The sequence below is a fragment of the Anolis carolinensis genome, unplaced genomic scaffold, assembly GCF_035594765.1.
Source record: "Anolis carolinensis isolate JA03-04 unplaced genomic scaffold, rAnoCar3.1.pri scaffold_8, whole genome shotgun sequence".
In the NCBI taxonomy this organism is placed as follows: Eukaryota; Metazoa; Chordata; class Lepidosauria; order Squamata; family Dactyloidae; genus Anolis; species Anolis carolinensis.
The window spans coordinates 15,037,298-15,063,953 of NW_026943819.1; the positions used below are offsets into that span (position 1 = coordinate 15,037,298).

A 26,656-nucleotide genomic window follows, 5' to 3' on the forward strand; every position below is an offset into this window, starting at 1 on the left:
AAATAGATTCCAAAAGGTTTCGTGGTTTCATTATAGACAGATTCAAGAATATTACAATAGAGATAAAAAATATGGATTCGCAGATAAAGATACCTTATGGGACAAAATTAGACTCAATGAGAGAAAAGAGATTACTAAAAATTACAAAATATTGTTACAATGGACTACTGAAACAGAACAAGTTAAGGACTGCATGATAAAATGGGCAGCCTATGTGAGACATTCAATAAACATGGCAGAATGGGAGAAAATGTGGAACCTCAAATTGAAGTATACCAATTCATACGATCTCAAAGAAAATTGGTACAAAATGATGTACCAATGGTATATGACCCCCCAAAAGTTGGCAAAGTGCTATAAAAATGTAAAGGATCACTGTTGGAAATGTGGGAAGCAGACAGGCACATTCTTCCATATGTGGTGGGGATGCAAATTGGCAAAAGATTACTGGAAAAAAATACACGAGGCGATACAAAAAATTATTAAGGTCAACATCCAACTAAGACCGGAGTATTTTTTATTAGGAATAATCGATATAAATCTTAACAGAAATCAAGAGATTCTATTCCATTTCTTAACAACGGCAGCCAGAATAGTCTACGCAAAAAAGTGGAAGACAACAGAAATACCAACTAAAGAAGAATGGATATTGAAAATAATGGACATAAAGAATATGGATACATTGACATACTATTTGAAGACCCATCATGGCAAACCAATAAAAGAAACTGATTGGACACAATTAACAACCTATATAGAACAAGAAATTTTTTTTCACTAAACCAGAATGTCGGAGTGGACTTACAGCGAAAACAAACACGAAATTGTTTTACTACCCAAAAGAAAAGACGGGAAGTACTGATTCCCCTTTTTATTTTTATTTTTTTTTATTTTTTTATATATTTTTTTTCTATATTTTTTTTCTCTTTTTCCCTTTCTCTCCCCTCAAGCCCCTTGCCCCTTTCACTATCTTTATCTTTACACACAAATGTTCTCACTCTTTTTATGTAGATAAAAATCCGAATAAAATATATATATATATATAAAAAAAGTCTAGTTACTTAGATATGGGTATCCTGATTTTCTATGGGTGAGCAAACGAAGACAGGTATATGGCATATGCTCTGATAGGGGAAAACTCTGATGCCTTTTTTGGAATCAGCAGGTCAAATGTAACAGGTTTCAAAAATGTAACAGTTTCAAAAGAAACAGGTCTAACATTTGAGACACCAAAATGTGTGCTGGACAGTGTAAGAATAATAAGAATAGTAATCGCAACAGCAGCAACATTGAGGAGAAATGCACACAAAATGCACTTATTACTACACATTGTACCAAAATGTATTATTTGAGTAGGGGAATATTTGAAATAATGTGTGCATTAAAAGCACACAAAATGTGCACAGGTTTTTATGCAAAGCTAAGGCTCATATGTAATTCAAATGAAACAAATTTCATGTTGGAAAACAGAAAACGTTTTATGGGCCCTTTGGCTTTTGAGGGTATCAAGAGAGTAATACAGTAGTTGTGTGACACAACTTAAAGAGTTTCTACAGAACAGGCCATTTAAGTTGAAAATTAATAACAAGAACTGCAACTCTGTGATAAACAAGTATGTATGTTTGGAATTCATTGCATCTCTTAATTTGAATATTTAGCTCCTGTCCCACACTTTTTTTTTTTTTTAAAGAGGCTTTGGTCAAATGAGTGCAATAGCTTCCCTAATTCCATTAATGAAACCATTTCATGACTAACTGCCATTTTTATCCACACCTATAGATTGTATACTACTCTGAGAATAATTGTCCAATAGCGTATTTGATTGCTAATTTGTCTATGCAGATCCATAATGCATAAAATGAGTTGAAAGTCACTATCAGGTCTTGATTTATTGTTGTTGTTTTTTACCTGTGCTGTATACAAATGAATTTGTCTTTTTCATTCAAAATCAAATGGTCATGCTTATGAATGATCCAAAACAATGTTCCTTTTCCAGTGATCATAGTCTTAGAGGACACACTCTGAATCATGATTGTGTAAAGAACCTTGGTGGTTTTGAGTTTGATTTTCTTGGGTTGGGGAAGCGTTATTTACCAAGCTTACTTTTCTACTTTGTGCCTGGGGAATCTGTTTTGTGGAGTATTTTTTATTGTGAGCTACGGGAAGATCTGCTTTTACAAGCCAAGGTTGCATGTGGGATTTATTGAAGTTTGGATGGAGCCCATTGCTAAAGCATGTAGCAATCGTGGGCATCCATTTTGCTCTACATTGCTTTCCTGGATCTGTGACTCATAAAGAAAAAAAGAGATAGACTTTGGTGAAATCATAAGTCAAGCGTGCCTCGTCATCTAATTTCCTTTGACTTTAGCTGAGGTGGGGGAGGAGGGGGCAGCATGAAAACCTATGTGCAGTTTGCTTGCTGTAGGGAAGCTTGTTGTGTTTATTTCAATGGATGGACTCCAAGGAAGAGACTTACTCTCTCCCTGCTTATATTTTAGATAATTTATGTTTATAAAGGTCTCCTAGATGATGCTGTTCTCCCCTCTTGTTTTTCCTTTTTCTTCATTCTTTGGATCCTTGGACTTTTTTCCCCTGGATGGAAGAATGGTGCAATTCCTTTTGTCAATCTGATATAGGCAGATCACTACTGAAGACCTAGTAATGAGATGGTGGTTGAGGAGACATTGCATTGACTTAAGTGGTTACAATGGACATTTGTTTTGTTTTGCTTCCTGCTCTCAGAAAGGCTGTTAAATTGAGATCATGCTCTTGATCTCCCCCTCTCTCTTGCTTTTTTATCTGGAAAATGTCTTGTTTTTCTTCCTCTCTGTGTGTTCAGGGCAGCTGAAATGAGCACACTTAAGTTTCATACATCAGCTTCAACCTACACAGCTCTGTGTCATGTGAGAATAGCTCTGCTGCTGCAGGAGCATTAATTGACACTGACAGTACAGACCTAGGGGCAAGGGTTGATTAGAACAGTTATCAGGAGCTGTGGAGGTAGCCGAGGAAATAGAAAACACATTGTGCTGAGGAAGAAGAAGGAACACATCGCACAATGAAGATGTGGTGCTTGAAGGTTGAAGTCCTAGGTTGTGGACATAGCAGGGAGAACATACTATTTAATTCATTTTGTTTACCCTAACCCTGGTCCTAAGTATATAGTCACCAATAGCATGGATCTTAGAAAAAGCCCTAGGTTTGCACAGTTCACCTTCCATGCCTTCACAGCTCTGGGATGGAGATGGGAAGCTTTTGCTTCTGTTTTCAGCTGTGGGTTTTTGTTTTAGTATATCCAGATCTGATCAAATCATGGTTTAGCGTAATAACCAAACTTCAAACTGAGATGAATTGTCCTCTTTGGTGCCCTGAACCAGTACTTCTTGTGCTATCTGATGCAGGAGACTGGTAGTCGTTGTTGTTATCACCCCCCCCCCCCCGGTGCTAGCTTCTAATCCTTCCTTCCTTTAAAATATTCTGCAGACCAACAGCAAGTAGCTTAGGAATTGACATTGCTTCACAGATCAGAGATCAGCACTGAACTTAACCATAATTTTCAGTTTAAACATAATAAGCAATCATAGTTAGAAACAGAAGTGAAAATTATCTAGAGAAGGAATCAAATAGTGCAATGACTCAGGCAATACATGTAAATACTAAATTGATATTTCTGGACACACTTTCAGCAAGTGTCCGTGATCAGAAACTATGGATAACGGTAATCTAAAACCACCGAAGAGCATCAGATTTCTTTCACATACAGGTAAACTAGTTTATTTGTTCATGGACAGCATTCTGTAGCCAACTAATGAAGAAACCCACAATATTTTTTTAACCATTAATGATAAAGCAAGATGTTTGAAATACAACAGTTTGGCCTACAGCTCCTAGAATTCCTATGTTGGTGTAGCTAATGCCCCTGCCAGCTTGTTAATTTTGGGAGGCATCAAAATAAACTTTCCCAGCTCTGCATTGAAGTATTCTTTATAACATACATTTGCCCAACCTTTGATTTACTACATTCAAATTCAGTGACCGTCACTATTCTGTGTAGCAGAAAATTCCATCAAAAATAGTCCTTATATGTAGAAATTTTTTTACACCGTTCAGAGGAAGCTAAGCAAATACAAACCAGATTCAGTTAGCTCACAGAAAAGTGGCCAAGAATAAATTGTGAATGATCTGTGCTTTTATTTTTCACCCTTGCTTCATTTTTTAATGAGCAGCCCAGCAATGAGTCCTGTCCCTGAAAGCCACAGTTTGATGATTATGGAAGTCACTTCATGTTATTTTGTCACATTTTACTTTTTGTTTCCCTGAATATAAATCCATCTGCCTAAGAGCAGTCCAGTTTCACTGAAGGAAGAGCTGATCTTTGTGATCAGAAAACAGAACTACTTTATGTTCATTTTGAAAATGGATAGTGCCCAAGCCAAACTGATTTATCATGCTTTCAGTTCAAGAATGGTCTTAATATTTTTAAGGGACACATAGCATTAGCAAAATAAAACCCAAGTGAGCTTTCCTGAATCTTTAGCATGTTCTGGCTTATTTGTCTTAATATCAGAAATCTACGGTATGTCTTTGTAGCCTGAAAAAATACTTTTATGTTTGATAGTTTTCAATATTTCTACCCAGCATAGCCACTGGTCATGCTGGCTGGTGGACTTTGGGAGCGGTAGTTATATCTTGATCACAGCAGGACAGTGTTGGATCCAAGCTGCCCAGAACTACTGAGGTATTATCTGTTGAAACTTTGACATGCAATCTTATATTTTGAAAGGTTGTTCCTCCACCTGGACAGTTGAACCAAATCCTCTGATTTGGTTACAACTCTAGCAAGATCTATTCTGAAACTAGAATCCGTCAAAGATTTAGATCTTTTTTCCCTGTTGTTTGAAACACAGTAGTGTTTTCTTCCCACTCCAGATGTGTGTCATGAATGACATTAGTTTGTGAGGGGGCTAGAAGGGACTGTTATTAGTCTCTTTCACACTTCACAAATGTTATATTGTTGATCAGCTGTGAGCTGTGTGTCAAAGCAGTGTGTGTCATTGTCCCATTCCGTCCCCTCCAATCTCTTCCAGGTGGATTTCGCTGGGGTTTTGCAGAGTTGGCCCTACCTTTAGATAAAGCGAGAAAACTGGCACAGAGTCCATACACGCATGTGTGATGCAACCTTTCTTGTAATTTCAAATCTCAGCGGATGACTCATTTCAGGGGTAGGGGAAGACAGTAGCCCATTACCAGTGGTGAAACTGCCATTCTGATTGATCATGTACATGAAATGGAATATAGTATGTGTTTTGAATTAGCTATGCTCCTATTGCCTTGAATTCTGCATAATGTTAGTATACATCAGTCTTGTCTACACCGCAAAAAACTAATCCTGAATCATACCACATTTTCCCATTCCCAAAATTGATGGGAAAATGTGTGTGTGTGTATGCATGTATGTATTTGTATGTGTGTATCTATATATATAAAAGAGTGATGGCATCACGGCAGCGGACAAAACAACAAAAGTAAACACCCCACAACCTCGAAAATTGACATCACAACCCCTCATCCATGCCTCTAGGTTGATACAACAAAAAGAAAAGAAAAATAAAGTCCTAATTGGAGGGAGAGGAATAATTGTTTTTATCCAATTGCTGCCAGTTAGAAGGCTAAGCTCTGCTCACTTGGTCTCCTAACAACCCACTCAGCCCAGGGGACCCTTTACCTTAACTACCACCAATTCCTCAATACTTTATTTCCCATACCACCATACTTCACCACAGCAACACGTGGCCAGGCACAGCTAGTGTATATATATACATACATGTCAAAATATACCTGTTTGGCTATCTGTTGCTAGGCGAAGTGGCCCACTGTGATGTCACTGGGAAAGAAAAGCGACATCTGAAAATTTTATCTTGTTGGTGGGTGTATTTTCCCTTTCCCTTCACATTTCACCTTCCCATATCTTATCCAGAGTACAATAAAAAAACTCTCTTGTTACTTCTTGTTTGTGTTTACTTTGATTAATACTTAACAGGTATGATTTTTTTTCCGTGTCAGGGGCGACTTGAGAAACTGCAAGTCGCTTCTGGTGTGAGAGAATTGGCCATCTGCAAGGACGTTGCCCAGGGGAAGCCTGGATGTTTTTGATGGTTTTTTTAACCATCCTTGTGGGAGGCTTCTCTCGTGTCCCCACATGGAGCTGGAGCTGATAGAAGGAGTGAATCCACGCTCTCCCCAGGTTGGATTCAAACTGGTAACCTTCAGGTCAGCAACCCAACCTTCAAGTCATCAGTCCTGCCAGCACAAGGGTTTAACGCATTGCGCCACCGGGTATGAATGAGAACAGAAAAATACGTGAGCAAGGCAAGAACCAAAATTTGCCCATAATGCACAGTGGCACTTGGGAAGTCTTAGGGAAGTAAACTCAGTTCAGAAAACACAATGCTTATATTTTGCATATTACCATCCAAAAAAGTCATAGATAAATGTTTCAAATGAGAAATTCAAAACCAGCATTTGTGGAAATATGCAGGTAATGTGTTGTTTGCTTTTAAATACACTTCTGTTTGTTATCTCGAGTTGGAAAACCAGATCTGAGAAAGATTCAATGTTTTGGTAGAGTTGATCTTTCTTTCCCACACCTCCAATTTTAGGAATAGGAAAACTGAATGTGTAGTATCTCTGTGAGAGTAATCTGTTTCATGGAGGTGGCTTTTCCCTTGACTCCCAAAGCACCTGCACCACACATTTGACTATCTGACATATGGTTAGTGTCTTGCTTGTCTGCTATGAAACCTTCCTTCCCACATAGGTAACTGCTTGCAGCGGAAACCCCCACCACCTCCAGGAGGTGAAGTATCAAATGCTATATCTCTGTTGACTTGTTTTGATTTTCCACTTAATTAAATTGAGAGTTAGCTGTGCACACTGCACCTGCAAAAATGGGAACCCTACATGGTTCAAACATAACGTTGCCTCTTAAAATGTAGCCTGGTTATATCATGTAATATCTTTATATGCTCCTAATTATGTTTCTTGCTAAAATTATTTATACAGTTGGCCTTCCATATTTGCAGAGTTGACTTTGGCAGATTTGGTTAAAATGTTCTCTCTAGGAATCTGTAGGTCCTCCAGTGCAACTGAGATCAACTTTTGCCAGATATGAATCATATACAGTACTTGTGCTGAAGGACCTAGACATTCCTAAAGAGGTGTTCTCTCAGATTAAAAAATAACTTTTTGTATATTTTCACTTTCACAAGGATCCAATACCCTAAACCCCAGTGAATGCAGAGGGCCGACTACTGTTGATTGTATTCCAAACTTTTGATTCCAAGTCAGAAAAGAGTTGTGAGTGATGAAATAACATTGCTAACTTGCTTCTCTTTGTTTTGTTTTTTTGTTTTTTAGGTTTCTGTAGACATTGGCAGTAGTTCAATTCGTGTTGCAGTGCTGGAGGAAAGTGGGCACCGTGTGCTCATGGAGGGCACCCTTATTCACAAGATCAACACAGAAAACTCTGTTTGGAGCCTGGAACCAGGAAAATGTGTCCTAGTAGGTACTATCTCTTCTTTTCACGGTGTCTGTGCAGTTACAACCTATGCATGCAGTGTATGGCATATGTATTTTTTGAAAAGTGCATGAGCTTTAACTTCCTCTGTGTCAGTAGCAGAAAAGAGAGGTTTCCTTCTTGAAGACTATATGGAAGCCCTGTAAGCCATCTGCTTTCGTAGGTTTAACTTTGGCAAATCTGAATATTCGTGAATTATTTGCTGCTGCTGTTGCTACATCATTTATAATACAGATTGCAAGCCTTAGTAGATTGAGGGAGAATACAGACATGCACCAAGGCTTGTATGTTCCAATTAAACTTGTATAGCAGCAGAGATGAGTGGAACCCACCCTCATCTGTCTCTCCCCTTCTTCTCTCACCCACTAACTGGGATGCTAGGGCCTCTATTTTACAGAGAGTTGCCTGGATATATCTGGCCCCTTTCTCACTGCTGCCTGGTGTATGTACAGTACTCCATGGCTTTATTGTTTTATAGTTTGATAGTTCACTTGCTATAGAGCTGAAGACATTGTGACTAGAATTTTGTTGTAGTGATGCTAACAGAGAGAATGATGCAAGGATAAAAAGGCCTTGGATGCAGTGATTGTGGAGGGAGGGAGGCACTGGAGAAAACTGCTCGGAGCTTATCAAGTTCGTCTTCCTTTTCTTGTTACTCTGGAAAAAAGTGCAAAAACTCGCCTAGTGTGCCTACAGGAGTCTGGACAAAGTGTGGATTTTTATATGATCTCATTTGAATATTCATTGGACAACAGCTCTGTTTAATTTCAGCAGAATAGCAAAAGCATGTGACTGTAGATTTTGTTCTTCCTTATGACATATTTCAGTCTGCTTAGCATGCTGTTATCTTCCAATGTTACTGCTTTTCTTCTATTTTCTTCTATTCAGTGTTGTCTCATCTTATAATGTCTTGATGTTTTGGACAGTTTCAAGTGTTTGTGTGAATGTGTGTGTGTGTGTGTGAGAGAGAGAGAGAGAGAGAGAAAGAGAGCTTTTGTGTGTGTCTCTGTTCCATGGTGTTGTAAGTATACAGGGAGGAGAGTAAGTTTGTAGGAAGAGGCTTCTGTGTATCCTGTTTGGTGGCTTCCCTTATATCCATTATGTCTAGAGAATACTGGGATGAATAGGTCTTTGATCTAATCCATCAGACCAAATCTTGAAGGATCAGATAGAAATATACAGTATGCAAACAGTAAAATAAATGACCTGAAGGGTAGGGTGAAAGAGGCAAAGAAAGATGAAAGGATAAAAAACTATTCTTTCCAAGGGATAAAAAGATTTTCTGTTTGGGTTTATGTAAACAGGACCACAAGAATAAGCTTCCTTATACAAAGTCAGACTTTTGGTTCATCTAACCTAATTTTGTCTGCACCAGAGTGGGCAAGTGTAGTGCTTAAAATACTTTTAATTTTAACTCCCATAACCCTTGGTTTGCTGGCTGGAACTTATGGGAGTTGTATGGACATATGTGTGATTATCTTAGATTTCAGGGGCACAGACAGCAAAACAAACATTACAGGGATATTAACCCTTCCCTATGTGATACAAAGCGCGCTCTCTCTCTCTCTCTCTCTCTCTATATATATATATATATATATATATATACACAGTAGAGTCTCACTTACCCAACATAAACGGGCCAGCAGAATGTTGGATAAGCGAATATGTTGGATAATAAGGAGGGATTAAGGAAAAGCTTATTAAACATCAAATTAGGTTATGATTTTACAAATTAAGCACCAAAACATCATGGTATACAACAAATTTGACAGAAAAAGTAGTTCAATACGTAGTAATGCTATATAGTAATTACTGTATTTACGAATTTAGCACCAAAATATCATGATGTATTGAAAACATTGACTACAAAAATGCATTGGATAATCCAGAACGTTGGATAAGCAAGTGTTGGATAAGTGAGACTCTACTGTATATACATACACACACACTGAGAGGGGGGGGGGGGTGTATGTTTCACTTTAAAATGTACCTGTTCTGACTTACATACAAATTCAACTTAAGAACAAACCTACAGAACCTGTCTTGTTCATAACTTGGGGACTGCCTGTGTAGCATCACCACCAGAGGCTTCACAAAAACATAGATATATGGGAAGGAACCTGAAATGGGTGTAACATGAAGGTTTTCTAGAATTTCAGGAGTAAGGGACTATAAAATTCATCTGAGATTTCTTGCACAGTGGTTTGTGTGTGCTCCTGAATAGCGGATGAAAAAAAGACCTCTGAGGTTAGTTAAACATGGAGGTCATTCGTTGCAAATTTTGCTGATTAAGAAAGCTTGCATAGCTGTGCTAATAAATGTGCATTTTAATGAGCAAGAATTGGTATTAGTGGCAGGTGCTGTAGCTCTCCTGCCTGACTGCTTTGAGCTCAGTGTGTGAGTGTGTGTGTGTTGTGTATATGTTTCCTGAGTGATAATTAGACAACAGCTAGAGCTTTCACCAACTGGCACTTGATTCCACATGCTCTTCAAATGGAGGTCTTTAAATTTTATCAGATTTTCAGTGTGAGGCAAATGTTATGAAGACCCACCTATTGGTCTCCAAAGGCTATATCCATTTGGCAGTTATTTTGATCAACATCTGTAGGTATAGATTTATGCCACCATGCAAGGAGAATAGTTTTTCTGATTAATTTTTCTAGTGAGCCATCTTAACATGAGAATCTTGATGCAAGAATCAAGAAGGCTCACTAGATGCCCACGTCATCATTTCATCTTTTCTCTTACTTAAAGGGCTTTCCCAAAAATGGGAGAGAACAATAATAGAAGTGAATAACTGGCTTTGCAGATGGTGCTGCCAGGAACGATTTGGCTTCCTGGACACGTACTCTAGATTTTAAGAAAGCTGACTTCAGTAAACTTAGGGGAAAACTGAGTATTATCCCATGGTCAGGAATAGTAAGAGACAAAGGAGTTCATGGTGGATGGCAGTTTCTGAAAAGTGAGATATTGGAGGCAGAGCTTCAGATAGTTCCAATGATAGTTCCAATGAGAAGGAAAAACAGCAAAAAGAAACCGGAATGGATGTCTAAGAAACTTTTTAGTGAACTAAGATTTAAAAGAGATAAGTGGAATAAGGGAGAGATTACCAAAGAGAAATTCAAACAAATAGCCAGTATGTAGGGATAAAGTTAGAAAAGCTGAAGCACAGCTTGCTAGGGAGGTTAAAAGCAATAAAAACAATGTATGTAGCAAAAGGAAGAACAGGAAATGGTAGGGCCACTGCATACAAGTGATGGCAAAATGTTAAAAGGTACAGCTACTCAACATCATCTTAGCCTCAGTCTTCTCCCAAAAGGTTAACAATTTTCAACTTGGGGAAATTAGAGCAGAGGATGCAGTAGAAAATGCATCACAGAATAGATAAAGAAACAGTACAGGAATATCTGGCTAATTCAGACTTCAGGGCCAGATCTAAAAGTAATAAAATAATTGGCAGAAGTAATTTCAGAATATTTGAGATTTCCTGGAGATCAAGAGGAGTTCCAAAGCAAGCATTTTAACCAGCTTTAAAGTCCTTTTATTACGCTGATTTTCAAGTCTTATATACTGCTGTGTCTAGGTCTGTAAAGATTCTCCTATGTAAGGTGAAAGGACTTCAGCAGAATTTTTGTGTGTTTGTGAGTGTTGTATGTGTGTGTGTGTGTGTGTGTGTGTGTGTGTGAGAGAGAGAGAGAGAGAGAGAGAGAGAGAGAGAGAGAGAATATACCGTAATAAGCTTGCAGCAATGCTTTGACAAAATGCATTCTGGTGTTCTAGTGATGTCATAGATTTATTATTGGCAGCTGTTCAGATGTTCTTGCAGTATTGAGCTTTGCCACCAGTAAGAGTCTACCTACACGTTTAATTTGCAAATGATACCTTGGGGAAGAGAGCAAGAACCCAGGGGTTGGCTTTCAGCATTGACACTCCTGCATTTTATGTGAAGACTGAAAGCTTGGGATTATGATAAAACCTTTGCAATTGTCTCAAGGTACATCTATATTTTTCCACTTCTATGGAAGCCATTAATGTGTGATAGAACGAAATGTCATAAAGATAATGTAGATCTGGAATGTATTCCATGACAAAATGTCACTGGCAACATGTTAGCATTGCAACAGACACTCTAAAAAAGCACTTGTTGCTTGCTAGTTCCTTTTGGAAATGGTTGCTAATGTCAGCCTGATAGTTTCTAGGAGCTTTAGAGGTGCAACGTATTTTAGTGTCTATTTCCTACAGAAATTTGAAAAGTCATTTTGTTGGACCACTTCCCCTAGTACCGCTAGAAAAGGCTCCAGCTGCTATGCTAATTTGGGAATTCTGGAAGCTGTAGTCTAAAATGTAATTGTGCCAAATTCTGCCTGTTGTTTTTCTTATACCCTAGTATTCTTTAATGTCTTTTATTCCAGCCTTAGGGTTGTTTTAGTGGGCTACCATGGTGGAGGTTGAGTCATGGGTAGCTTGTTTCCATTTGTTCTACTATTAAATAACCCACAAACATAGTTGGGCAATTTACTGTCTTGAAGTGGTCACAAGGCTGGAAACTCAGTCTTATTCTCATTTTAGTTTGAATTTTCTCCATTTAACAACAGTCAATTTACTTCTCTCCTTTTATTTCCCAATCACATGCAAGGGCCACTTCACGTAGTCACATCCTTTGTTCCATTTGTTTTCCTTTGCTCTGGGCCTGAAAGGGTTTTTTTTAAAAAAAAAAAAATCAAACCCCTCAATTGTTTGAAGTTGGGCAACAAAGGACAAGTTTGGTCCAGAACCTTCAATCCACGTAGAAGCCTTTGTGGGACAAACCAACCAACATACATACATACTTTGACATTTATATATATAGATATGACAAGTAGCTGAAACTTGAGAACCAGAATGGATTTCTAAGTAACTTTGTTAGGTTGTCATACCAAGTGGGAACTTTCCTGTTTTTTCTCACTGGTTCTTCACATGTCTGGTTAGTATCAGGGTTTTACTATCAGTTTACTATTAGGAGCACTGCCATTGATTTCAGTGGAATCAAAGACTTTCTTTCACTGAGTTCACTTCTAGTTTTAGAATTCTGGCATTAATAGCAGGAGATACAAAGCTTACTTTTTAAACAAAGCTTACTTTTTTAAGGACCCAAGGGATTCCGAATGCTGTTTTCTGATACATTGAAAATGCTGTTAGACTGTGGTAATAAAAACCTAAAGAACTCCCAAGAGGAAGGTGTCTATTTGGAGATTTTTAGAGTAGCATGACTCTTTGGAAAAGTGAAAGCCAAAGGGACATGAGGACTTCTCCCAGCTCTTCCCCCTGTATATAATATTTTTGTATGTGACCCTTCTCCATTACACTAGTTAGTGTGTCAAAGGGATTAAAATAGATGTCCAGGAGCTGATTTTAGAAACCTGCCCTGAGTGCTGGGCAGGACACTATGCTTTCCCCTTCTGAAGCTCAGTAGCAAACTGTTTGGTTCAGCTGTGATTATGTTTAGTTAGTGTGTAGTTATAGATTATCTCCCCTCTAGAAAAGAGTGGTGCTGTCCTTCTTTTAAAAAAATTACATACAGAATTCATTATTTCAATAAGAAAAAAGAAAGATTAAGATCAGGAGTCATTATAATTCATATTATAAGATCTAAGGATTTATACAAATGGTACAGTCTAGACCAGGCGTTCTTAAACTGTGCTCCGGGGAGCCCTTGGGGCTCTGCGGATGATAGTGAAGGGCTCTGTGGCACCATTCTACTTCCTGCCGCCGCCTCTTTCCTCCTCCTGAGAAATGCAGTGAAATTAAAGTTTGAGCTGCTGGAAACAGCAGCAGCAGTGTCCTCCCAAGGCACAGACCCTTTCTCCATACCTCCCTCAGGTTTCTGTTGATGTTATTTTTATTACAGAGGTTTGGATGACCATCTGTTGTGGGTGTTTTGTGTTTTTCTGCCTGGCAGAAGGGGGCTGGAGTGGATGGCCCCTGGGTTTCTGCTATAATAATAATAATAATAATAATAACAACAACAACAACAACAACAACAACAACAACTATGTGGCCCAAATGATTCATTGGAACTTATGCCTCAAGTACCACCTGCCAGCAGCAAAGAACTGGTGGGATCACAAACCTGCAAAGGTCGTGGAAAATGAACACGCAAAGATACTGTGGGACTTCCGAATCCAGACTGACAAAGTTCTGGAACACAACACACCAGACATCACAGTTGTGGAAAAGAAAAAGGTTTGCATCATTGATGTGGCCATCCCAGGTGACAGTCGCATTGACGAAAAACAACAGGAAAAACTCAGCCGCTATCAGGACCTCAAGATTGAACTTCAAAGACTCTGGCAGAAACCAGTGCAGGTGGTCCCGGTGGTGATGGGCACACTGGGTGCCGTGCCAAAAGATCTCAGCCGGTATTTGGAAACAATAGACATTGACAAAATTACGATCTGTCAACTGCAAAAGGCCACCCTACTGGGATCTGCACGCATCATCCGAAAATACATCACACAGTTCTAGACACTTGGGAAGTGTTCGACTTGTGATATTTTGATATGAAATCCAGCATGTCTATCTTGTTTGTTGTGTCATACAATAAAATAATAATTAATTACTACTACTACTATTATTACAAAGGCTGGGTGGCCATCTGTTGGGGGTGCTTTGATTGTGCTTTTCCTGCATCACACTCAGACAGGGCCTTTAGTTTTCCATCACTGATTAATTTTAGCCCTGGTTGCAGGGAGGTGAAACCTAATCAGATCTTTATGTTTAAGATGTTCATGCTATCTGGAAAATATAGAAAACAGCAATCATTCTCCCTGAGGATATACATGTTTGTCATACATGAAAGGAAAGAAACAATTTTACTCTTGGGTACTCAAGCCACATTGTATTTTCACCATGTCTTTTCCACTGCAGGCATATATATTAGCATATATACCCAGTCATGTAAGGCTACACGCTACTCCTCATGCTACTCCTCAGTTTAAGTTCCACCTTCCAGGTATAGTAGATTCTCTTCTTCTCATTGTAAGATCCCATTATTGAATGGAGTTAAAATGGTTAATTGAATCAAACCATGTGAGAGAAGACATGAGGGAAGTTTACAAGCATAAGGCTTGTTTGCGTAATGCTGAGGAACACTAAGCCATCTTGTGCCACAGATGGGATGGTGTGTTAGCTTGGAAGGATGACAGCACCCTAACTTTTGCACAAAGTCTGCATTGCCAACTTTTGCTTCTAACAATCCTCCCAATATTGTTAGTGGTTTTGGCCATTGAGGTGATTGAGGCAAAGTGGCCCTATCTGGAAGTATTTTGAAAAATAATTGCTTCCATCAAAACCAGTGGAAGTTGACAGAGCATCTCTTTACTAGAACCTTTTAGACTGTTATTTTATTTATTTAATTGTATATCTATGCTGGTTTTCACTCAGAAATGCTTCCAGGTCAGGTTAAAAAATCATTATTTTGACAATTCCTTTCTGTTCTTATGATATGGCACACCATTTATACCCCCTGCTCATGGGATATATCTCTTGATGCTTTGTAGTTACAATAATACTCAGTATGTATATGTGGAAGCCTCTTACATCAGTCTCATTGTCCTTTTGGAATTTTACCAGAGTATCGCTTGCCAATTATTTATTTTCGTTATTTTTTAATGTATGCCTCATTTCCCCCCAAAAGATGGTATTCAGGGTGTTTGTCATGAAATAAAACAAATAGAATTAAAACAGGAGCCACAAGCATGAAGGTTTCAAAGCACAATTGAAAATACTACCAAGAGAAGAAAATAAAGCAGTCTGACTAAAACCTTCTGCATCAAGCAATTTTGGTTACTAAAGGTCCATCTGAATAGCAAGGTTTTATTTACTGGCAGAAAGACAACAAGGAAGGAGCCAAATTAACTTCTCAGTAAGGTATTCCAGGGGTGTGAGAGCCTTGTTCAGACCCCCTTTTAAGCTTTCCGACATCTTCATTTTGAGTTTCAATAGTTGTGATACATTATCTTTCTTTTAAAGCAAATAAATCATTTAAGTGATGCAAGATGTCTACACTTGCCTCTTAATGTTCACCTTCCTCTTGCAACATATGGAACCCATGACTCTTAGCTTTCTCCCCTGCAGTCTCCTAAAGATCAGCTTCAGTCTTCTTGCCAGACTACTACTTCTGTAGTGAGCTTCTTTGTCACGGAACAGATTCTCACGTCTCTGGGGTCACATGGGCAATGCAGCCCCGTCAAACAGCATTGGCAGCTCAGTGTGTCACCCATTTTCAGCCTTTCTGCCTCCTACTCTTGGGTGCCTCAGATGAGACTTGCAGGAGTTTAGTACAAGCTTCTTTGGGAGTTTAATGACTACTACTTTGATCCATTTTTCATTGGGGAGATGTTGCCTTGTACGCTTTGTTTCCATTTGTGTCAGGGCCGTAGATGGTGCTGGAAAAAATATTGTTTATATTGTGGGTCTTGCAATTGTGAACAAATGTATGGGGAATTAAAACTAGCTGTGGGCTGCCAAGGTCAGTTCTTTGAGAAATCCAGTACAAGGGGGGGAAAGTGGGTAAACAGAATGTTTTTGATTGTTGGCAGATGAAATGAAAGGCCATGTAAATATTTGAACTGCTTTAATGCTTTAAGTATAGTATGTAACTGAAAGCCTTCAGCCCTGACAACAATCATGTACATTTCTAAACTCTGTTTACTAAATAAAACTATCAGAATCTGCTGAAAACGTATGTTTCTGAACCAGAGGTAGCTAATATATTGCAGCTAATTATTATTATTATTATTATTATTATTATTATTATTATTATTATTTATTATGACACAGCAAACAAGATAGATATGCTGGATTTCATATCACAAAATCACAAGTCGAACATTTCCCAAGTGTCTAGGACTGTGTGATGTATTTTCGGATGATGTTCGCAGATCCCAGCAGGGTGGCCTTTTGCAGCTGGCAGATCGTAATTTTGTCAATGTCTATTGTTTCCAAATGCCGACTGAGATCTTTTGGCACGGCACCCAATGTGCCCATCACCACCTGCACTGGTTTCTGCCAGAGTCTTTGAAGTTCAATCTTGAGGTCCTGATAGTGGCTGAGTTTTTATTATTATTATTATTATTATTATTATTATTATTATTATTATTATTATTATTTATTCATAGCCCACACTATCTCCCTGAAGGGACTCAGGGCAGTTTACAGACAAAAGTAACAAAGTGGCAAACATCCATTGCCAAAATGAACAAACAACAACAAATCAACTGAACCTGTAGCGACTTGAGAAGCAAAGCTTCCTCAAGACAAAGCAAACTGTGTCTGATTACGACTATGCTGACCCAGACAGTCCTGGTTTGCTCTGCTTCTTTATTTCCCTCAAGGGGTATCCCTATAGCTACTGAACCTTTCTTACCTTCTGATTCTGTACGGAGGAAAAGTCAGGCATCCAGACATGGACATTCTCAACCTCATGGGAGGGAGGGCGATTCCTTAGCTGCTCTGCCAGGTGCTGTTAAGAACATTACCTCTGCAACACGTAGACTGTCGAAAAGACACTCTTGTGCACTTTATATGTATTGTCTGCCTTCTTAGCCGGGTGCCAAGAAGGCAGAGCAGCTACATGGCTGCAGCCTTTGGCTTTTATACCTCATAACAGGGTTGATGATGCAAGATTCCAGGATGATTCTGCCTTTGGAAAAGCTGTTCTGTATTCCTGGAAAATTTGAAAATATACTTAAGTAAACACAGTTTGCATCTAGTAGTAGAATCAGGGAAAGGGGGAAAATATATCAGGATTTTGGTTACCCTGGCAGGACCAACAGAATATTGTTCTCTGGCACAGGTTATTCTATTTACATATTTCCGAAATACATGTTATAGTTTTGAATCGAATCAGATCCTGTTCCAGTCATTTTTAATGCCCTAGCACTGAACCAGCTTTACAGTCTTCGTTCTTCGTTTGGATTTTTCCTTTATAAAACCCATACTCAGCCTGATACACTTTAAATGTATTGGAGTTTAGTTGGCTAAGCTTGTGGGAATGCTGGAAGTCATAATCCAGCGCCTCTGGGGGTTACCAAGCTGAGAAAGGCTGCTTTAATTGTTTCTATGGAGACAGCTATGTCTCCCAGAAAATTGTTCTCTGGGTCAAGTCTGGTTGCTGTTCATTGTTTAACCATATGCTAACAGGGCTTCTCTTTTCTTCCCAGATTAACCTCAGTAAGGTCGGTGAATACTGGTGGAGTGCCATTTTGGAAGGGGAAGAGCAGATTGACATTGGCAAAATTAATAAGGAACGCTCAATGGCTACAGTAGATGAAGAAGAGCATGCTGTGCTGGACAGACTGTCTTTTGACTACCACCAGAAGCTGCAAGGCAAGCCACAGAGCCATGAGATGGTATGTTTGTTGTTACAGTCCTAGGAAATAGTTTGGCTTGCAGGTCATTTCTTAAAAGGCATTTCAGTTGAAGCATTACCAATCTGATGCTATTTTATGACTTGCTATACACGAGGAACACTTTGGTTGTACCTTTCCTCAGGGATAGTTGGTGGGCTTAAACAAAACTGAGTGTCCTTGGTTATTGGAGGCATTTCCTAATGTAATTTCAGACTGCTTATGAGGGAAACGTGCAATGAATAGATATACTCCTACTTGGAATGATATGTGGACTTCCAATTACTGTCTTCATGATTCATGTTCTGGAGATATCTGATCCATCTCTAGAGGAAGTTTTATTAAGAACAGACAGTGTGGCAAACAGAGCCAAAGCCCTAAGTAACACATGGTGCTATTCACATTAGAGGCACATGAACCTGTGCCCCCAAAACGTAGTTGGATTTCACAACCCATCAGTATCAGATATCCAAGTGAAAAATGAAAGAGATAGTAGTTTGTGAGCACCTGGAGGGCCACAAACTCTTCAACCCTTGATATCTGTTAGGCTTTTAAAAATATATTTTATTCAAAGTACACACTTACATCATGCGAAAAAGGAAAAGATGAAATTAAAAGTAGCAAAAAGTGCAAAGTGAAAACCCACCGCCATAAAAAAAAGAAACCTAAACAATTTTCCGTATATATAAAACTAAACTACAACAGCTAACACATCTTTCTCTACCTCATATAACCTATACACATTATCAAGAGATGTTTATTAAAACTACTCAAACTACTCTACAGGCCTCCCACTCATTGCCTGCTGATTTTAACTACCTATTTGTTACTCCTTTAAAGTATCACTTTATTTCTGCCCTTTTTCCATTTAATATCACTTTTCTAAATCAAAAAGCCAGAAAGTTTGTCCCCATATTTGTTTTAAAAATGCTAATAAATGGATTCCAGTCTTCTTAAATATAATCACAGATTTTCCTTGATGAACATTGTCAAATTATCCATCTCAACTTATTCATGTGTCTTCCTCAGCACTTTTCTTGTGCAAGGTGGTCTGAGTGAATGTGTATGAGAATCCTGGAGTTTACAGATGTTAGTTGTCAGTGTTGGAAGCAGGGCAGATGTGTTGCTCGCGACACTTGCATTCACAAAGATATTATGTTGTACACATTTAAATAGGTATTGTCTGTTTTGATTGATGTTTTTAATAAAAAGAATGTAAAAAGTAATCAAGTATAAATTAAAACATTCAGGCACAAATGTAACAGCATTATATCAATATTAGGATGGCTGAACTCAGCCAAACATGATTCCATCGTATTTGAAATGTTGCTTGAAATGAAACATCTTAATAACCCTGTTAAAAGCTAAGCTTCCAGATCCGCTTTTATATTCCATAAAGGCAAGTTGGCAATAAAAAATGTTTTATTAATTGTGAAAGACAATCTGTCTTCCGAAGGAAGGAATATACATAAAAATGATTCATTGACCTCCAGTAATATAGGAAGTCTATAGGAAACCGGTTCTTCCTGAGCACACATATGCCTGTTTTCTTGCATAAAGAGTTGGTCTGCAACTCAAGAAACAAGGACTTCTTCCATGTACTATACTTCAGCTACCGTATTCTGTGTTACCTCTTCCATTTGTCTCAGTACAAAACATCAGCGTTTATATACAGTAATAACTTGTTGTTTTTAAAGCAATTCAAAATGCCACCAGAACTTTCAATTTGAGTCCTGATGACATATGTAAGAGAAAATATTTGGTATACATTAAGTTTAAAAAACTCTTTTCTGAGCATTAAAATTGCTGGGGCTTCCCTAAGGTACACTGTGGGTTTATCATTCTATAGTTTATGATTCTATAGGTTTTTAAAAAAAAAAACATATCTTCTCGAGTTGGTCTTGTGTTTAAGACTTAGCTGTTTCCTAACTTGTGAAGCATGAATACTAACTGAATTACTTTTGGGTATTCATCTTTAGACAGATTCTAGAATTTGAGATTATAACCCTTGATCTATACCTATAACTCATCTTGCTGTGTTGTCTGAAGTGTGCAGATTGACTTAATTTAAAAAGTTATTTGTTTGAAACAAATAATTTTCAAAGTGTGGTATACAGAGTTGTTTCAACATATAATAATTAAGATTAACTGCCATTTAAGGATACACTAAACCCAACATAGTCCTCTGGACTTCGTTGGACTGCAACTTCCTGGAGGCCTCTCATAGCTAAAGGTCTGCAAGGTCATTGCCCAGGGCACACACGGATATTTTGATGTTTTACTATCCTGGTGGGAGGCTTCTCTCATGTCCCCGCATGGAGAGCTGGAGCTGATAGAGGGAGCTCACCTGGTCTCCCTGGATTCGAACCACTGACCTGTCGGTCAGCAGTCCTGCTGGCACAAGGATTTAACCCATTGTGCCACCAGGGGCTCCTAATGTTGTGGCTGCCAACATAGGATTGGGGACAGCACCTGGAGAGGGGCCACTCTTCCTGTTGGAATGTCAAAGCAGAGAGCACAGGGGCTGGGTTTTAGCACAGCTGGCTAATCACCAGCAGTAGTAGATTTCTACTGAGCGAAAGGTTGACAGTTCAAGCCTGGGTCAAGGTGAGCACTTGACCTTCAGCCCAGCTCACTGTCCACCCAAGCAGTTCAAAAACACCTGTGAGCTGTGAATAGAGAAATTAGGCACTGCTTAAGCGGGAAGGTATTTTACAGCACCATAAAAGGAAATACCAGAAATGCCGGCAATCAAAAGAACAGGAGGAAAAGTTTGTGATCAAGGGCTCATCGTCATAGTGGTTGGAGTGACAGCAACTCCCTGTGGCCGGAATCGAGCACAACCAAGACGCTGAAGTTGGAAAAATGGCAACATAATACCTCTGTCGTGTATGTCTTAACAGCATTGAATATTTGCCATGTATATGTTGTGTGATCTTCCCTGAGTCCCCTTTGGGGTGAGAAGGGCGGAATATAAATGCTGTTAAATAAATAAATAAATAAATGCTGGGAGCTCTATTCCAGTAACACTTGAAAGACTGATAATATAGGACCCAGATGCTAGGGTTATTCTTGTTGTGATAAACCAAGGTGACATCCAAATGCAATATCTGTGATTCTTTGCTTCATTGAATATTTTGATTACATTTAGCTGTGTTTGTTTAGCAGTATTTTGTTGAGGTTAGTTAACTGGCATAACAGTCTTAGAACTAATCCAGCTGCGGGCCTCTTTATACCACAGGACCCTAACCTGACTGTCTTGTCCTTTCAGAAAGTCCATGAGATGCTCAAGAAGGGCTGGGATGCTGAGGGGTCTCCCTTCCGAGGCCAGAAATTTGATCCCTCCATGTTCAATATCTCTCCTGGGGCCGTGCACTTTTGATGATGGCCACGAAGGGGAGAGAATCACCTCCGTGTTTGGGAGCCAAGGGTGAAATCAAGCCACAGCTCAACTCCTTCCGCTTTCTCCACGCCAAGGAGCCCCTTGGTCCCGCCGATGTTCTATGGGCTCGTTTTGTAAAATGAGAGACTGTTTAAATGGCCAGAGTGTGAGTTTTGTTTTTTTCTGGAGGGGGGGCTGAGAAGGGGAGACGTCATGCGAGCAGGGAGGGTGGGTCCATCCCTTCTTCCAGCACTGGCTTGGTGCATTTGATATGTATGTGGGGGAAACCTAGCGCAAGCAGCATTACGTACTGTGTCACCAAGGCAACCGGTGGCTGCTGGTAGTGTTTCCTCTTCTCTCTTGTTAATGGATTCAATTGCTGTTGCAGGGAGGTAGGTTGGAGGCAGCTTTCTTCTTCCCTCACCAGATTTCAGAAACAGATGCAGTTGGGTGAAAATGGTGGCAGCTTCATTTGCTTGTTCATTATGTGAAGGTGGCTCCTCTCCCGCCCCCATCCCATCTTTAGGCAAACTACTACATTAATGGCACTGGGCAGCTCCACCTTATTTATACAGCCACAATCTGCATTTGGTGTCATTTTGGCAGCATCTAAATTGTTAGATTTGGCCCTTGAGGCCCCCAGAGCGGAAGATAAATGTTGCAGGCTAAAAGGAATAGTAAAACACAGAACAGAAGGTGACACTTGAAATAGCTATAGTGTGTAAAGCACAAGCATAGGATTTTTTTCAAGTGTAAAGCCAGAGTACTTTCTCCTGATTTCTGTTGCTGGATGACTTACAGATATGCAGCTCTGTCCCAATCTCTATAGATTCTATTCAGTTCCACTGTCGCAAAGCTTCTGAAGTTGCACATCTTTTTATCTCCCTATCACATGTGTTTCACGTTTATCAGACTTTAAAAAATTAGCAAGTGAGGGCCCAGCCGGATAATGGGTTACAGATGTGCAGCCACCTGCCCCTTCTGTGCTGTGCTCTCTCCTCCCCTTATCCACTGTTTGCCCCAGAAGAAAAGAAGCCATTCATTGCAGTTACTATTTTATTTTTACTGGGTAGGGTGCCATGTCACAGGTCTGATTGCCCTCCTCTTCTGTGACTACACAAAGATAAAAGAAAAAAGCAGCAGGTAGGTGAAAGGCATTCACACATTTCCTTTGGAATCTGGTTTGCCTCTTAATGCATGTAGTAAATGTAGATTTGGGCAGCCAATTGATGGCAGTGCTTGAGCTGAAAAAGTCAACATGGATAATTTTCCTGCTATGAGGGCCTTTTCTTTAGAGTCAGTGTGTGTCAGGAGACAAAGAGTGGGGTTTAAACTCTTCCACATAATCATGTTTTTTGCAAGAGGAAGGAAGCTCTAATCTTACTCTTTGTGTAAGTATTCAAATGAAGTGTTACCATGCCAAAAGAAATCACCAGACAGTGGCTTCAGATTGTTGACTTTTTCCCTTGGTGCACCATTTGATTTGAATACACCTATTTCTGCTTATTCTAACATCAGCAGACAACCTCAAGCAGATTAAGGAGAAATATGTTTGGAAATGTCAAGAGCAGTTTTCAAGATTATTCTAGGGCAGGAAGGGCAGCACCTGACCCTCCAAGTGTTGGACTGAAGTTTCCATCACCCTTCAGTGTACTGGCTAGGGCACATAGGAATGGTAGGCTCCAAAAATCTGAAGGGCCACAATTTGCCAACTGCTAGCCTATGGCATGTATATCTTCAAGCTTTGTTAGTTTCATCCGTGATCTCTTGGTAAATAGTATTTTAAAGCGACTTGGTTGTGATTGACAAATAAGGAAAATGGTTGTGGCATATTTAATAAAAACTGGAACTAAAGTCAGATGTTCAAGAACAGCTTAGACACAGCTTGAGTTTAATTAAGAAGGCCTTTCAATAGGTGTGCTTTGCCGTCAGACATTTGTAAACAGTTGGATGTTTCCAGATTGCTGCATCAGCTATTCAGTGCCAAAAATGGGGCAAATTGTAGATAAATCCTCTTGACTTTTGAATAAGTAAATGTGGAAACCCTTGCATTTTCAAAGAAGTGGGAAACAAGCTTGACAATGGATGGCTAGAAGAGGTTTTAGTCCGATATCTCCTGCCATTGTGAGTTTTAAAGAAATGTGGTCATGACAGATCAATAGGCAAGATAAGATGGCTTATATCTGACTGCCATTTAAAAAATGAAGGCAGTAGAAATTAGCAGTTGGGTTCTACAGTACTAGGAAGCTTGCTGCCTTTCAGCAAAAGTTAACTTATAGGTGTCATCTGCACCTGGCCTGAGTCATTTGGATTCAGACTCTGGTAGAAATAGTTATGCATCTCAATGGTGTTTGTATTTTTAGCTTTGACTGTTTTCATAGCAGGCTCATCCTGTCATCATCTGCTTAGCTTCATTTTTGAGGCATATAATTTATTTCTTCTTTACTCTTCCTTGAATAAATTAAATATTGCAATACTGATATTGTATATACTTCATTAGATTGGTTGTGAAGAGTAAAGGGCCAGGGGGTGAATTCTGAGAAATGTCCTAGCACTGAGAAGGCCATTCAGAAGAGACAACATGTAAAATGCAAGTGATAGCCAATCTTGGCAGGGAGCAATTGTTCTGTTTTGTGTTTTCTCACACACTCCAACCCATGCTATTGGCTGTTGGGAGGGCAGAAAAGGGAGTGCGATTTGAGTATCTGCTTTTAGAGGATGCTCTTGCGTGTCTTTTTTTTCTTTAGGAGTAAAAGTAAGCAGAGAGAGAAGCACCTGACATCGTTGCCAGTCCCTGCCAAGATACTGTTGGTTCTCATTGGTTCCGCATCATGACACTTTGTCTTTTGAACAGGTTATTTCATGCTTGTTGTAGCCCACGTCCCAAACATCACGTTTTGAAGTGATCTGCTTTCTCTCTACATCTTGACCCTAAAAAAACACACACACAGCAGCAATGTTTCATTATTCTGGTGTGTAAGAAGGAGAGGAAAGGCAGCTAATGGTTCTCCTCAAAAGAAGGCAAGCAGGGGGCAACAGGGTTGAGCTACTGATCAGCATGCCTCCTTTTTAAATAATAATTTATTGTTTCTAAAGCACCTACAAATCAACTAGGCAAGGGTTGTAAGGTTTGTCTAAGGAACTGTGGGTGGTTCTCTAGCAGCTCACTTGCTGTGAAGAGTTTAGTTGGACTTGGCAAGACTTTAGCTCCCCTTTGGCTTTGTAACACATTTGTATGTCAGCCTCCCTCCCTTTCAGCTTTCTGTTGTTGAATGTGACCCTAAATCTTAGGAATATGTTTGTGAGCATCAAACTGCAGCCAACTGGGTTTTGGCTTCTGTAGGAATTGAGCACCCTGCAACTCTCATGGACTCTGAGTATAGCTGGGAAGATGGCTTTGAGAACTCTCCAGGCAGGAAGATCCTCATGGAAGCCTTCCTATAGGCATCCCACCTTCAACTTTAGGAATTAAAGAGCGTTGCTTCATTCAATATGTCTTGTCCCAACGTTTTTCCATTTTAGTAGAAAAGGCAAGGAAGGACAAGGTACATCAGATCACTTTAGCAGTTATGTACAGCAGGTTTAAACTGTGTTAAATCCTAGGAAAAAATGGGTGACACTTTCCCCAGAATACCAGCAGGAGCCATGCATTGTACCGAAGCAAAGGTGGGAAAGGATGTGCTGAAGAACCTCAATGTCAATAGCTACTGAAATTTTTCTTGGGTGAAGCTAGCATGTTGCCTTTCTCCAGAATTAAGTTCAAAGAGCTCATCATTCTTGTCATATTATTTTTATTTAAATCAACAAAAGAAAAAATAAAATCTGGACAGTTAGACCCAGCAATCGAAATCAGTCCGCAGAAGTGATTACATATGAAAAGATGCAGCTTGCTTTCAATGCATAATGTCCAGGTCAACCCTTGTGTTGAGCCAGTTTGTCAAGCCTTGTATTGATACAAAGCTGTGGGACGCAGACTTTTTTGTTTGTTTGGATCAGACTGTTCCCAGAATAATTCTCTTCAATGTGCACCCAGCACGCGCCTTTTGCTGGTCCTACTTGTCTTGTATCACTTCTCAGTTAATTTGTGACACTGCTTTTAAGCCATGTATGTCTGGACAAATCTGCTATGTTTGTGAGTCTCCAAGACAAACACTGCCCTTCAGTTCTATGTGGTAGTTATTTAGGGACTTGATTAACCTAAATCTAAGTTGGGTGAATGGGGTGCAGGTTTGCTAAGTACTTTGTCATGTCTGAGTAAGCCAGGAATTGTATAGGCTTGGACTAAGTACTTAAATGTTTCCTTCTCAGCTCATCTTCTCCTTTGTGAAATGGATGATCTTTTCAGCTGTTACTAATGCTACTCTGTTCCATTTTGGTTATTTACAATAACAAGCTACACATTGCACTTGGAATAGGACAGGACTGAGGTTGTCAGAGAGAGCTAAAAACAGTGATCTAGAACTGGCATTGTATCTGCTTACAATGATAATAAAAAGGTTTTGAATTGTTTGTGTGTGTGTGTGTGTGTTTGAAAGAGAGAAAGAGATGAGGAGCAACCTATAATTTTCAGCTCTGTAGTTATTCGGTTTAGTGCTTTTGCCGTAGCACTTTAAGAAAAAATAGCATTCAATCCTTTATTAAAGGGCCAGCATTTGTTCAGTTTTGCAGGCTATACAAGTTCAAAGTGATCTGTTGAACAGAGTGCCTCAGAAAGTTCAAAGATGAGGCAAGCTAGTTGAATTCCTCTGTCTCATTCTCTCTCGCTTACTCTCATACACAAATTCTGCTTTGTGACAAGAGATCCCACCCTGGAGCTTTGAATTTAAGAGCTGCTTTTGTGCTGCTTCAAACATTTGCTTTGTCTACACTGCATATTGTCTACACTGACCAACAGGAGTTTTCCATGGGATTCATGGAGAAGGTTTTTTTCGTTGTGTACTGCCCTATCCTTTTAAACAGTAGATACTGCAGTCTGAACCTGGGGCCTTCTTCAGGTAAAGCATGTGTTCTGCCACTGAGTTGCAGAAGAAGTGGCCATTCCTCAACATTGTTGTCAAGCTGGAAGAGCAGCATTACTGCCTCCTCTCCAGGACATACACTTGTCCGTCTATTTCATGTTTCGAAGGTCTGCCCTTCCTGCTAATCCTTGGAAAGCTCACTGTGCCCTTTGCATTCTTCCTTGCCCTACAGTGATGCGTGTACTTTCTGGTGGGAGAAGGTGCATTTTTATATCTAAGGACCAATGGATATCTATATCTAAGGACCTCTTGTTGATATCTTAGCAGCTGATATACTATACAAATCTCACTA

The 26,656-nt window shown here is 39.4% G+C and overlaps 1 protein-coding gene across 1 annotated transcript in view; it reads left to right on the plus strand.

The window, feature by feature from the left end:
* Positions 1–25,855, plus strand: part of nudcd3 (NudC domain containing 3) — a 70,349-nt gene extending 44,494 nt beyond the window's left edge. The window contains exons 4-6 of the mRNA XM_008116017.3: positions 7,417–7,560; positions 17,779–17,967; positions 21,236–25,855. Coding sequence (XP_008114224.1) covers positions 7,417–7,560; positions 17,779–17,967; positions 21,236–21,346 — 444 coding nt within the window. The 3' untranslated portion in view covers positions 21,347–25,855. The remainder of the gene's footprint in view (positions 1–7,416; positions 7,561–17,778; positions 17,968–21,235) is intronic.
* The last annotated feature ends 801 nt before the right edge of the window (positions 25,856–26,656 follow it).